Here is a 15042-nt window from a genome sequence, read left to right on the forward strand (position 1 = left end):
TTGTTGTTTTCAGTTGACCTGTGATTGATATAATTCCTGTGGATCGCTTTAGGGCCTCCTGGAGCCCTGTGGACTCCCGACTCCTCCTCCCGATGCCAGACTGACTCACCTAGTACTCTTACAGCGGAGGTGACTCTCGGCCCCCCGGGAGAATTCCTGAAGCGTGGGAAAGTGATGTACATTATGCCTAATCGGGAAGAGTAACACTACAGACTGATCATCCTCACCCTATTAGTTATTACTTGCTACCTGGCTACATTGGGAGACGTCTCGTAACACTGTCAATTGCCTGAACTGATGGGGAAGGGGCCCTTGGCGTGGGGCTGCCCTGGGCCTAATATGTTAAATAATTTCTACTATGTGAATGCTATTACTGATATAAGTTGTTTTTCACTGCATTAGACAATATCATCCTGTCACTAGATAGTGGGGGCAACCACGGCTCTCCACGCACCTCATTAATGTTTGGGAGGGCGACAGGCACTCTGCCTAGTTGGGGAGTGGATAGTTTCAAGTCCGCGGGCAAAGGGGCAGGGAGGAGGGTTGAAGGGGGGGAATGGGAAGGGGGGAGTGCTTGGGGAGGTCATGGGTTGTTGGGAAGTTTGCTCAGACACTGTTATTGTTTTTGGTTTTGTTTCAGTTTACACACAGCAGAGAATTATTGAACATGGAACGTACTACTCAGCACTACACGCCCTCACAAAACACTCTGTATTCTCAATTAGAAAACATCGACTCCCTCCTCGGAGGGGGATGGACGCTTGAGACGCCTGCTCTGGTATTGCCGTTCCCTCTGATTCCTTTTCAGTCTCCACAATACAAGAGTTCTTTAGCCGCGGGCCCGACTGCACTCCACAATATGCCTCCGCGAGGCGCACATCACTCGATGTTTGCATACACCGGGTCTTTCCAGTACTCCGTCATTGGCTCCTTTGAGGCCGCTCTTTCCTTCAGGACACGCTCAGTGCCCCAAACACCACTAATCCGTACACACCTCCCGTTTTTTGAGCCACCATGACACCCCCATTAACGACTTCTCTCTCCCTCATGACGTGAAATGTTAACGGCCTAGGTAGTAAAATAAAGAGAGGGATAGTCACGCAATATCTTAAACGTCACGCTCCAGAACTGGTTCTCCTCCAGGAAACTCACTTGATGGGAAATGCGTGCCAAGCACTGCACCGGGGAGGCTATAAGCTACTCGTACATGCTGGCTTCACCTCCGGATCCAGAGGGACCGGAATCCTCATTCGGAAAAACGTTGCACTGACATCTAAAAAGACGTGGGCTGACCCCCTGGGTCGTTTCGCTGTGCTAGAGGCCACCTGGGAAGGCAAACCGTTAAATGTTATCTCAGTTTACATCCCTCCAGCCTTAGGCACAGCTGCTCTACAGGCCCTACAGTGCATAATGTTAGATCTCCCACAGGGACCTCTACTTATTGGAGGAGACTTCAACATGACAATGAACGATATTCAGGATCGACACCCCCAACGCACATCATGCAGGTCGGGCTCTGATCTATTTAATTCCACACAAACAATGGGGCTCGAGGACCTATGGCGCGCGTCTCACCCGACTACTTCTTATTTCACACACTACTCCAATGCCCACAACAGCATCTCTCGCATAGAATATTTGTTCTCCCCCACCACTGACCTGGAGTTTTTTCGCCACCCCAAAGGGCTCCCCAGGGGAATCTCAGATCATTCCCCATTAACTGTGGAATTCACGTATCACCGCCAGAGGTCCCGTGGCCCCATAATCATAACACCCTGGCTCCTAAAAGTCCCTGACATAAAAGACTGCCTACTAGAGCACACAGAATATTATTTTGCGGAAAATGTGGGCTCTGTAAAATCGGCCGTGACTATATGGGAGGTGTACAAGGCAGTACTTAAGGGTAAGGCCTTAGCTCTCAAAACTGGCTACACTCACAAACAGAGTGAACACCTAATTCAGGTCGAAACAGACCTGACCCACCTAGAATCACTCCATAATGCACACCCCACAGACGAAACGGCGACTCGCCTCCGCGCGAAACAGCTGGAATTTAAAGCGCTGGCCCTTGAGAAAGCGCAGGCCAAGCTCTTGAAAACTCGCCATCGTATTTACGAACTGGGAGATAGGGCAGGTAAATTGCTAGCATGGCTCGAAAAGCGTGAGCAGGGATTTCGATGGATCCCAGAGTTGACCCTACCAGATCAATCTACTGTCACAGACCCGAGCGACATAGCGGAGGCCTTTGCTGTTCACCTGGAGAGAATCTACACAGCCAGAGCACATTATTGCGCCGAAGAGTCTAAACTACTTCTGGCCGAGATGAGACTTCCCTCTCTTTACGAATCTGACGTGCAGGAACTGGAGGCAGACCTCACAGTAGAAGAGGTTGGCAATGCCTTGTTTGCCGTTCAATCAGGTAAAGCTATGGGCCCCAATGGTGTCCCAATTGAGTTCCTAAAGGGCATGGCAGGTGAGATTCTCCCGCACCTCAAAGCAATGTTCGAGGAGAGTCGGGATGCCGGCCGCCTGCCATTGGACCAGCGGATGGCATCAATAGTGGTTATCCGTAAACCAAACAAACCGGCCAATGACTGCGGCTCTTACCGACCAATTTCCCTTATTAACTCTGAAGTGAAGGTCCTGGCGAAACTCCTCGCTGCCAGACTTATGACAGTCCTCCCTGCCTTGATCCACGAAGATCAGTCGGGCTTCTTACCAGGCCGCAACACAGCACTCAACCTCCGCCGTGTTCACAATGTAATGAGCAGGATACCACTACTTCAAGAGGACGCGGCTATCCTTTCCCTAGACGCTACGCTTGCCTTTGATTCTATAGAATGGTCATACCTTTTCGAGGTCCTACTCCGCTATGGTTTTGGTCCTAAATTTATCCAATGGATCCGACTGCTATACGCTGATCTTTGGGGTCAGGTTTATGTTAATGGACATACGTCCAGACGATTTCCCCTGCACAGAGGTACAAGACAGGGATGCCCTCTGTCCCCTTTGTTGTTCGCACTTACCCTTGAACCTCTGGCTCATTGGGTCAGAACTGACAACTCCATCCGCGGCCTCCGATGGAATGACGTCACGATTGACAAGATCTCGCTCTACGCGGACGACATCCTCGTCTATGTCTCCTCCCCCAAATCCTCTCTTAACAGTCTGCTACACGTCATCACTAACTTTGGTAAATACTCGGGCTTTTCCATCAATTGGTCCAAATCACTATTATACGTTCTTCGTGGCCCGCCCCCTCCCACGAGCCTACTCCATTGAACTTGCCCTGGAGGGATTTAAATACCTTGGAATCTTTGTCACTCCAGACCACAAACTATTTTATGACCGCAACCTCAAAGGCCCACTTCAAATACTCCATACCGACATCTCACATTGGAGATCACTCCCTCTCTCTCTCCCAGGCAGAGCGGCCCTCTTTAAAATGCTTGCACTCCCTCGATTTTTGTATGCCCTGCAAAACTGTCCATTTCCCATAGCTGACTCCTATTTCAATACACTCGAAGGAGACCTCCGCCTCCTCTTGCTCTCCTTTCACTTACACAAGGGTGGTATGATGGAGGTATCGCCCTCCCAAATGTTCGACTCTATTATTGGGCTACTCAATTGACTGCCACTAACTCCTGGATCTATGGTTCACCCAAGAACCCTGCTTTCCACCTAGAGAGATACCAGACGGGCCATGGGGGCTACCTTGAGGCTCTGTATGGCAAACACTCTCGTACCCGGTATATAGGCCCGATGTCCCACACAATAACAATTTGGCACCGAGCGAACAAGCTACTTGGGTGGTCTAACACTCTTACATTATCCACCCCACTTTGGACTTCACATAAGCTGGGTTCCCTCTGTCATTATCAGGGCTTTGACAAGTGGGACACAATAGGCATCTCCACTCTGGGCGACATGCTTCACAAGGGCAAATTTCTGACATTCGAAGAGCTCCGGAAGACACACGACTTAGCCGAATCTGAGGCCTTCCGCTATCTCCAAATCAAACATGCCATACTCGCGAACGTCCCTGATCTCTCCTCTCTTCCGCAATCCTCGCCCCTCGAGGACAGACTCTTGTCAGAACCCCTCCAGACCAAAGCGATATCCTACACCTATCGTAAATTATGTAACAACATGCCCAACACCTTTCAGCTTCTAGGAGACAAATGACAGAACGACATCGGTGTCTTGGTGGAAGTTGAATGGCAAGCGGCGGTAATTTCCCCGCGCGAATCCGCTATTAACCACAGATTTAGGCTTATACAATTAAAGATATTGCACAGAACATACATGTCCGCTCCCCTTCTGGCCAGGATTGGTAGACGAACCTCTGACCTTTGCCTCCGTAACTGCGGTCAGATTGGCACCTTCTATCACATTCTCTGGGAATGCCCGGTGATTCAAGACCTGTGGTAGCGCGCCATCCGCAAGATGGCTGATGCTCTAGGAAAGTCCGTCCCTCTGATTCCCAAATGTGAACTTCTCAATGTGTGGGACCCCACAGATCTAACTGCACTCGAACAGCAGTGGGTGGCTCTGGGCTTCCTCTTATTGAAACGTGAAATAGCAATGCAATGGGGCTCACCTTCTAAACCGCTTTTGATCAGGTGGGTTGCTGCTACGGATGTGTGTATCTTGTCCGAAAAGACGGTTTATAAGGTTAGGGTATGCCCTGGTGTCTGGGATAAGAAATGGGGACAATGGAATATTTATAGAGGTGAACTGTGTACCTCCCCTTCAACTGATATGGCAATGTCTAGACCGGGTTCCCCCTCGTAATTGTGCCTGTGATACACTGCTGTAATGTACGTATTCTATGTCAAGATTGTAATTCATGATTTTCTGCTAATCACTGCCTCTGCTTTTGTTCAATAAAATATTTTAAAAAAAAAAAAAAGAAAGTCAGAAGTAAAACCTTGACCCAGCTCCTCCTGAGTAACAAATGAAGAGCATCTCTGAGGTAAGGACAAGAGGCATCTGTAAAACTTATTTTCTTCATTTTGCAAAGAGGAATTGCTGGCATAACTCCTAATGCCAGATCCATAAGAAAGTATTGCTACACATTTGACATAGTAAAGCTTAGTCAAAGCTTCAATGGACTTATTGCCAGGTCTAGACACAAAACCAACAAGGGCTGAGATGGATCAAGTAAAAAGTTGTCTTTTACTGGAGAAAAGACTAGGCTGATTGTTAGATGAGCCAAGAATGGCCCTAAGACAGGGAAAAATGTGGCCCTACTAATAAGTCGCTCCCTCACTCTATAAGCTTGCAATTTAGTGACCTAGGTCCAACAACAAGACAAGTGACTTAGTAAAATTACAACTTAAGTTAAGGCTGTACATAAAGGCAACAAGTGAGTCTAACTGTTGTGTCATGCCATTGGCCATCCTGGAGACTAATACTGCATCATCAGCATACAATAAGGCCCTGATCAGGCAAAAACATGCAGTTGGCATGTGTTGTCCCTCAGGAGCGGCCCCTGTAGGTAAGAGCGGTAGGGCGGAGTGGGGGTGTTGGGATTGGACAGATAATGACGAGGGAAAATGAAATAAATAATTAATTTTCCCTCACTGGCGTCCGTCAAATCCCTGCCCACTGCTTTTACCTGCACAAGCAGGTAAGAACATCCCTCCGAGATCAAAATTTTGCCCTAAATGATTTCTATATAACATAAAAAGAAAAGGGGCCATGATACACCCATGGTGGACCCCTCCCTTCCAGTTAAAAGGAAATGTTACAAATAATTTAAAGAGAAGAGAAATGTTTTGCAGAATCTGCTGCCTAGTCAAGGCAGAAAAAGATTTGTTCAGTCTCAAATTTATTACTTGTCAGTATTCTAGATTATGGACAAGAAACAACATCTGAGAAATTAATTTAATCTCAGAGGCTCTTAAAAGTGTTCAAAAACTGACAAAAGATTAGTGCCTGGTTCAATGTCCCCATAAATTATAATAAGCACCAGAAATGTGTGCTGCTTTTGTTATTTTGTGCATTTATATTAACACTGGATTGTAGCAGGATTGTGCTATTTCCCTGTGGAACACTGAAACGTCTTTTATTTGATTTCCATGTGAACATTAAAAGAACTGTGACAAAGAATTTCAGTGACTCTTTACACTTTTTCCTTTTTTGTTACATTTGGGACACTTTGGGTGCCTTCAGAGCACTTTTGTGAAAGCTTGTATGGTGCTAGGCTATTTCCCCAATATAGGTGTGTTTTGGGGGTGCGTGTGTGTGTGGCCTTGTATAACCCACCCTGCGGGGACCGGTACAGTCCTCATAGCATGTGATAACCTGACAAACACTATCTTTGTGATGACCAGTGAGTCAGGAGGACCTGTCTTCCTAGTGTTATTAGGTACTTTCAAGCAAGTGTTTAAAAAAATGAAAAGTGCCGTTATATTTGCCCCTGTCCTCTTTATAACCTACCCTACTATCCAAGCGGGCATGGAGTTAGAATAGTAAATACACACTTCATTACAGCCAATGCCCGGTCCTCATAATAATAGATATGTTATTGTATTGTATGGTATTTGTATTTAAAAAGTGCTTACAACTCATGACTAGTCGTTAAAGCACCTTCTCGGCGAGTAGCACCCTACTACGAAACCCATAAAGGATTAGTGGTGAAATTAGTATAGTGAAATATAAAAGTAATTTGAGCGGTGGATATATTAGTCTATGATTTGTATTCAGAAGGATAGTGAAGAGATAGAGGAGGGAAAAGATTTGCATTTATATAGCACTTGCCACCCCCAATGAGGCGTCAAAGCGCTTCTAGGTAAGCAGCATGCTACCCTGGAACCAAAAAGGATTAGTGGTGAATTAGTCTGGGGGAATATGAAATTAATTTGAACGGTGGACATGTTAGTCTGCTATTTGGATTGAAAAAGATAGGGGAGGGATGGAAGAGGGAATGGTTTGCATTTATATAGTGCTTGCTACCCCTGATGAGGCATTGAAGCGCTCTTTGGCCAGTAGCATGCTACTCCGGAACCCAAACAGGACTAGTGGGGCATTAGTATAGGGAAATATGAAATCAATTTGAGAGGTGGACATGTTAGTCTGTTATTTGGATTAAAAAGGAATAGTGGAGGGATAGAAGAGTTTTTTCGGGGGAGTTTATAGCTGTAGGAGGGGGCTTTGGGTTATGTTGTGTGTGTGTATGTGTGTGTGTGTGTGGTTTAACTCTGTGGTGAGGGGTGCCTGTGAATCACAACAATATTGATTATTTTATTTAACATCAAATGAAATAGCCCTGAGGAAACGATGAAAAAACTGTGAAATGTGTTTACAATTGTGTGTAGTCATATTTTTTAAGTTAAAAGATTAGAATGATACTCTCTTGATCATTTGCTGTAACAAGTATGAGCTGTGGACAAAAACATTACTTAATGAAACTATTTAGGTTGGGTTGGGTTGATGTGAATCAGATATTACCCCTTGAACAAACTGGCTTCCGTAAGGGACATGGTACATTGGACAACCTTACAGCCCTTCAGGTTATTACGGATAAATATATAAGAGTTCGGGGGGGAGGAGTGTATGTGGCTTTTATTGATTTCTCCACAGCATTCGACAAAGTTGACCGTCCCTTGCTGTGGAGAAAATTGTTTGATTTGGGCATGCCCCCTCTCCTACTAGATCTGGTGCGATCCCTACATACGGACACCTGGTGCCGAGTTTTACAGGGGGGAGAAAGGGGTTTATCGCGGGTTATCCCCTCCATTAATGGATTTAAACAAGGCTGTCTTCTTGCCCCCTTACTCTTCTCCCTGCACATTGCGGATCTTCCTGCTACCTTCTCATCTTGTGTAGGCATAGCCCCGGTAGTGGGGGGATCTTCCATCTCCTGCTTGCTATATGCAGACGACATTCTTATCCTGGATCTAACTCCCAAGGGATTGGCCAATCGTCTGCAGGCTTTACATCTTTTTGCAGAGTCTCACTATATGAGGATAAATGCCACAAAAAGTAAAATCATGTGTATTACAGGGAAGAAAAAATCTAAATCTGAGAATTTTGGTTGGGCAGTAGGCGGTCAGAAACTGGAGGTGGTTAAGACATATACCTTTTTAGGAAAAATAATTTCCGCTAACTTGAGTGAGAAGCCTCATATTGATAACAATTCTCGCAAAGCCAGATCCCAAGGCAAAAGTCTGAGTGCCCTCTACTCCGCCACAGGGAGAAGACATTTTGCTTGTTTACTGGAGGTTTTTAGGGTAAAAATTCCTCCAACTCTCCTGTATGGAATGGAACTGGTTGATATAAAGCATTGGGGCTTTCTGCAGACGGTAGAAGGAAAATTATTAAGGTCTATTACATCCCTTAACCCGGCTTGTACTGTGGCCGCCTGCAGAATGGAATTCGGTCTCCGTAGCAGTTGGGCGCAGGGCCTATCAGCTTTAGTACGATGGGTTGTTAGCCTTGCTAGAGGAGAAACGGGGTCTTTGAGACTCCTTCTTAAGGGGGAATTGTTGGTTAACTTAAAAGAGTACTCCCAAATTGTTAAGAACTTTAGAAAGGCTGTGGCACTTCTTGAATTAGAAGTGAGTACTCTCTTTACTATCTCTCCTAACCAGTTAAAATCCCTTTTGAAACAGGCGTCATGGGATTTATGTTTCACGTTGGATAAAAAGTCTATGCAAGTAAAGAGGGGAGGTGATCTCCTTGTCAATTCATATTCCATGAAGCTTGCTCAACCCTATGTCGCCTGGAATTTACCTCATGGTATTCGGAGATTTTGGTTCCTTTTAAGGCAGGACCTGTTACCCCTGAACATTCTTTTGGCAAAATGGTATGGGTCGTCCCCCACATGTAATTTTTGTAATATATCTATTCAGGATCGTTCCCATATATTGTTTACATGCCATGCATTGCGTCCACTTCGGTTGAAGTGGTTAAAACCAATATGCCTGCAATTGGGTATCCTTAATGTGAATTCTTTTCTACAGGCCCTATATACTCCCCCAAATGAAATGTTTTGCTTCAATATTTTTAACTGTTTAAAATGTTTTTTAGCTATTTATTGATGAAATATGGAGGTCTGTGACGCTGATTTTCTTGTTTAGTGGTAAATGTTGTAGTTGTCATTTTATTTAGAGAAATGTGTATTTGTATTTGTTGTATTTTGTCTTATGTGGCCCTCTTTTGAGTGCCAAAACATAATAAATAAAATTGAAATTGAATTGAAACTATTTAGTGCCCCATACCATCTTTTATAACTAATAAAGGATGGTCTAACCTTATACATGTCGCAGAGTTCTGCGGTTGGTTCCCAATATCAGCTGCTCCACTTGTCTTTCTGTTACATTTGCTTCCATGCCATATATTCTCACCCTATCCTCTCTGCTTTCCTCTTCCCATTCCAGAGTGCATTACTGGGGTGGATGCTGTTATCCTTTATGACGACTCGCGCAGTATCTCTAGAGAAGATTTCCGCATGATGAAGACCTTCATGGCCAACCTCATCAAATTCTTCAAGGAATTCAACATAAGGGTATATCCACATTGATAACCAATGATAAAAGTAGATTGTTCTCTACATGGTTCAGGGAATATAAGATGCTATTTTTAAATAACAGGGCAAACCACACCTCATCCCTCCCTCCTTCCAAACTCATGACCCCCAAAATGGCTATTCCTGCAAGTACCTATTGCTTGAATGTGCTACCCATCAAATAAATAATCCTTAAAGGATCCATATATTTTAAACGGGTGAGCGCATCTTCATTAGTTCCCATATCTCCTATAATCACTTTCTGTTTTTCATTGCAGTAATGGTAAAATCACACACAAAATCCTGAATTTTCCATTATTCTTTAAAAACAAACAACCTGTCATACGTTGTCAAAGTCTTTGTTTTTAATATATTATGAAGATGAGCAAACATATGTGAACCAGTGGTTCACAGCACATAAATGTCACAAAAGCTATATTTCCTAAAAACATTATGGTAAGTACATGTTTACTATGTTTAACTCTTAATCTAGTTGCCTACACTTATCATGCAATTTGATGATTAGGAAAATGTAGTGATCGTGATATTGCTGTCATACGACTCATACAATATAGTGACCCTGCACCCAAAAAATAGAGACCCTGAAAATCAGGTGTAGGGGGGTCGATTGCCAGGCGAGTGCCAGCAACTATGTGGCCGTAGGAAGAGGCCATACCCAGCAACCGTGAAATTAGTAAAAATGCCCACGCTGAAAACCCAGGTAACATTTGCACAGGGAGCCCATGGTGTTCCACAATATGGACAGAAGTCAGGTCCAGTTGTCACAACTACTATAGAAAGAATCCATGTTCTGCACCACATCACCAAGCCTATGCATTCACCTTTGTCTGCAAAAGACTGGAACATACCTGGGTCTCAAGAGTCAGCGCCAAAGCCACACATACATCTTCAGCATCACTGTGTAGATGAAACCATTTATGAGGTAATATTTTGTGAGAGTCCATCTGAGCTTAATATAATCTGTGACATAACGTTAGTGTTGCACATGTTCAGTGTTAGGTCATGTCTGAGACAACGCATGCTCTGTCACTTACGAGACATACATACAAGGGACTTACAGTCCGCCCATGGCTTTATTGTCAGTCGTAATTGCTGACTCCTATTGGGTCAGCACATGCTGGCTTCATTTTGGCTTAGCTTTCTGTTCATGCTTCCCGGGGCCCTGGAGCATGTACCAAGTACTGCTTCCTTTTTTGGGAGTGCCCTCCAGGTGCTTCTGCTTTCAGTTTCAGTCTGTGTTTTTTCTTCTACGTGCATCACTTCATGCGACTATATATGTTATTAGGTTGTCCTGTTTCTGTTTTTTCTCCATTCTGTTACATTTACAGTTCCCATGTTCGCTCCCTTTGATTTTTCATCCTCTCCCGTTCTACTCTGTGGTGCAGCATAACAACATCAGAAGGTCACAAGTGGTTAGCATTACTTTTAACAATGATTTTGAAATACATTAACAGCTTCATGCTATTAAGTAATAACTCCTTTAGTTTGTAAACAATTGCTTGTTGGTATATGTTTCATGATTTATAGGATGTCTTGGGCATGCTTAAAACGTTTTATGCTAAAATTCAGTGTGTGTTTTAATTGGTTTACCACTCTTTACAATGACAGGCCATGACATACCACACAGTACTATACAATGACAGACCATATCATACCACATAATGCCTTACTATACAATGGCAGGCCACAGCATGCCATACCACACTATACAAAGTCAGACCTTACCATACCATACCATTCTATACAATGACAGGATACCATATTATACAATGATAGGCCAAACCATTTGATTCCTCACCATACTATTTTATTCAATGACAGGCCACACCATTCCCAATGATAGGCCACCCATTCAAAACCATACAATACAATGACATGCCATACCATCCCATATTATACAAAGAAAGGACATGCCATACTATACTATGACAGAGGATACTATATTATACATTGATAGGCCATACCACACCATATCATTCCATATCACTCCATACCATACCCTACTCTACCATACCATACCATACTATAAAATGACAGGCCATACCATACCATACAGTGATAGGCCATATCATACCACTCATAACATAAAATGACAGGTAATACCTTACCCTACTGTACTATACAATGATAGGCTATACCTTACCATACCATACATTAACAGGCTATATCATAACATACAATGACAGATCATACTTACCATACCTTACTACACAATGAAAGGCCATGTCATACCATATTATACAATGACAGGCCATACCATAGTCATACCATACCATACTTTACAAAGACAGACTATACTATATTATACAATACTATACTATACTATACTATACTATACTATACTATACTATACTATACAATCACCAGCCATGCCATGCTATACCATACCCTACCATACACCATAGTACCACTATGCTGTATGAGACGCCATACCATACTATACAATGGCAGGCTATACCTTATCATACTATACTATACCATACTATATGACAGGTCATACCATACCATACCATACCATACTATACTATACAATGACAGGTCCATGCCATACCATACTATACAATGACAGGCCATGCAATACCATATTATACAATGTCAAGCCCTACCATTCTATACAATAACCAGAAATACCATACCATACCATGCCATACAATGAAAGGCCATAGCATGGTATTCCATACAACATGTGAAAATAGCACAATAGTGCATACCCTACAATGGCAGGTCATAACATAGCATGACATACTATATAATGACAGGTCAAACTGTACGATACCATAATATACAGTGACAGGCCATACCAATGTCATACCATACCATACCATACTATACAATGACAGACTATACCATGCTATATAATGGTAGGCCATACTATATGTTACTAAACAATGACGGCAATGCCCTACAATAAGATACTATGCTATACTATACAATAGACACTCGATACACCTTATACACTGCTTTAAATTGTCATTTAATGTGTAAAGGTGTTCTCTTGCAATTTGTTTGTTACATTGAAAATTGTGTGTTTAACAAACCTACAGCTTTTCCTGAGCCTTTTTGTGTTCTTCATTGTTTGTCCCTCTTGGTTTAGTCTGTATTGTTCCTATTTGAATTTAAAATATTAAATATCTGACCTCTGTCCGGCTGGACAAGTTATACAAATATAGTACTGACTGGTTCTATATTCATCCCCCACCCCCTTTTTACTGTTGTTTCACTTGGGACAACGGTTCTTAAATATATACTATACAATAGGGCATACCATAGCATCCCCTGCTATACAATAACACCCACGCCATACTATACAATAATGGGCTTTACCATACCATCAACATTCTGCCCCAAACCATTGACACAGCCGAAATTTGCATTTGCAATGTTTTATCCTTTTTTCCATTTATCATTCATTTTTCTTTCCTTTGATTTTTATTCTTGTACTTGAAACCATTCTAGTCCGCATGCAAGGAATACCATTTCCCAGGTTTCTAGTGTTCCTGCGGGGCCATCCGTACCTCTCTTCAAGAACATGACTAGAGCCAAATTCATCAGTAGCAGTTTATTTAAAACCCAATGCATTTCGGGCCCTGGGGGCCCTTCGTCAGGGGTAACTGAAAATAACAATTTGACAATTAATATTCCGTCCACCAATGTGTACACTAACATCTCATAATACAAGTTTACAACTCTCTTCCAAATCTCAGCCGCTTATTTCAATTTTTAAATATGTTGTTTACCCCCTCAGTGCCTCCGTCAAACATTGATCTCTCTATAAATCATAATTATACTTTGACACCAACTGCTTCGACCTTCGCCCTCATCCTCTTTTCTTTCCTCATTAGTTGTACATTTCCATCCCTTTTTCCTATTCACTTTCCAAACCCCATCTCAATACCTCCCTCATCTCCACTCCCTTCTTTCATTTGCCACTCTTTATAACCCTGCTCTCCCTCGGATAAACACGAACCAACACCCTTTCCTCCCATACTTCCAATCAAACCTCCCGTTCCCCTTCGTATTCAGTCAATATTTCAACCTTTCCCAACCAAAATTTCTCCCGAAACTCCTCATTAATTAAACTCTCCCCAACCCACTTTCTTTTTTCCCCATTTATATATGATGTCCATAAAAAGCTTTACCATACCATACCATACCATACGACAGTCCATACCATACCATACCATACCACACGACAGTCCATACCATACCAGACCATGGTATACCATATGACAGGTCATACCATACCATACTATACAATGACAGGCCATACCATACCATAATATACCTTACTATACAATAACAGGCCATACCATACCATACGATGCTATACCATCCAATGACAGGCCATACCATTGCATACAATATCATAACCTACTGTACCATACAATGACAGGGCATAACATACCATGCTATACAATGACATCTCATATTATACCATACCATACTATACAATGATAGGCCATACCATAGTCATACAATACATGCATACTACACAATGACAGACTATACCATACTATACAATGGCAGGCCATATCAAACCATACACCACAATGACAGGCCATACCACACCACAACATACCATACTATACAATGACGGGCATTACCATACCATACTATATAAAAGTTGTCAGGCGTACTATATTATTATAGTACATACATGATAAACATATATATGTGTGGCTAAGCATACAATATATTGCAATGTAACATACCATACTATACAATGACAGGCATTACCATACCATACTATATAAAAGTTGTCAGGCGTACTATATTTTTATAGTACATACATGATAAACATATATATGTATGGATAAGCATACAATATATTACAATGTAATAATTATTTTGTTCAACATGGCTTAAAAACACTGACAAAGCTTTTTGATCTTGCACCGGTGAGGCCCATTATCTTTGTCAATGCTTGTTTCCAGTGATTCTAGATTCCCAGATCATGGAGAAGGTTATTGGGCAGAATGTTGTATATGTTTGACTCCAAGCCCTGTAGCGCAGTCATGAACAAGTCACTTTTGTGCTGATTGAAAAGGTTATTGATGACAGTAATACTCCACACTAGTCCCTACACATGTTGAAATCTTAGTGGTTATCTACAAGGATAATTTGTGTAATATAATGAAAACTGTTTATTACCCTGAGTCCCTCTCCCTAAGTCCCTCTCATTTCATTATTATTCCCATCTATTATTCTAACCCTCAATTCTGTTTACTTGCTCACTTGATTTCTTTCTATTTCTTTCTCTGTTACTGTCTTTCTCTCTTATCTTTTCTCTCCTGCTTTCTCTCTCTGTCTCTCACTCACTCACCCTCTATTTTTGACACTCAATGTGGCTATCACCCTAGTTCCCTTGCTCTACATCTTTCCAAGGTTCACCCTCATTTTCCATCTCCCCTCACCTCACTCATCTCTTCACCTTTTTCTGTTTTTCTTCCCTTCTTCCTACCTTTTTTCTTCTTATTGTTTCTCTTACCACAACCCCCTCTTGCATC

General features: G+C 42.6%; 1 protein-coding gene across 1 annotated transcript in view; it reads left to right on the plus strand.

The window, feature by feature from the left end:
- The window catches only part of LOC144768869 (integrin alpha-M-like), a 337089-nt gene that overhangs the window by 96015 nt on the left and 226032 nt on the right, over positions 1-15042 (plus strand). Inside the window, exon 6 of the mRNA XM_078652877.1 lies at positions 9387-9514. Coding sequence (XP_078509003.1) covers positions 9387-9514 — 128 coding nt within the window. The remainder of the gene's footprint in view (positions 1-9386; positions 9515-15042) is intronic.

This window comes from Lissotriton helveticus, chromosome 7, assembly GCF_964261635.1.
Source record: "Lissotriton helveticus chromosome 7, aLisHel1.1, whole genome shotgun sequence".
NCBI classification, from domain to species: domain Eukaryota; kingdom Metazoa; phylum Chordata; class Amphibia; order Caudata; family Salamandridae; genus Lissotriton; species Lissotriton helveticus.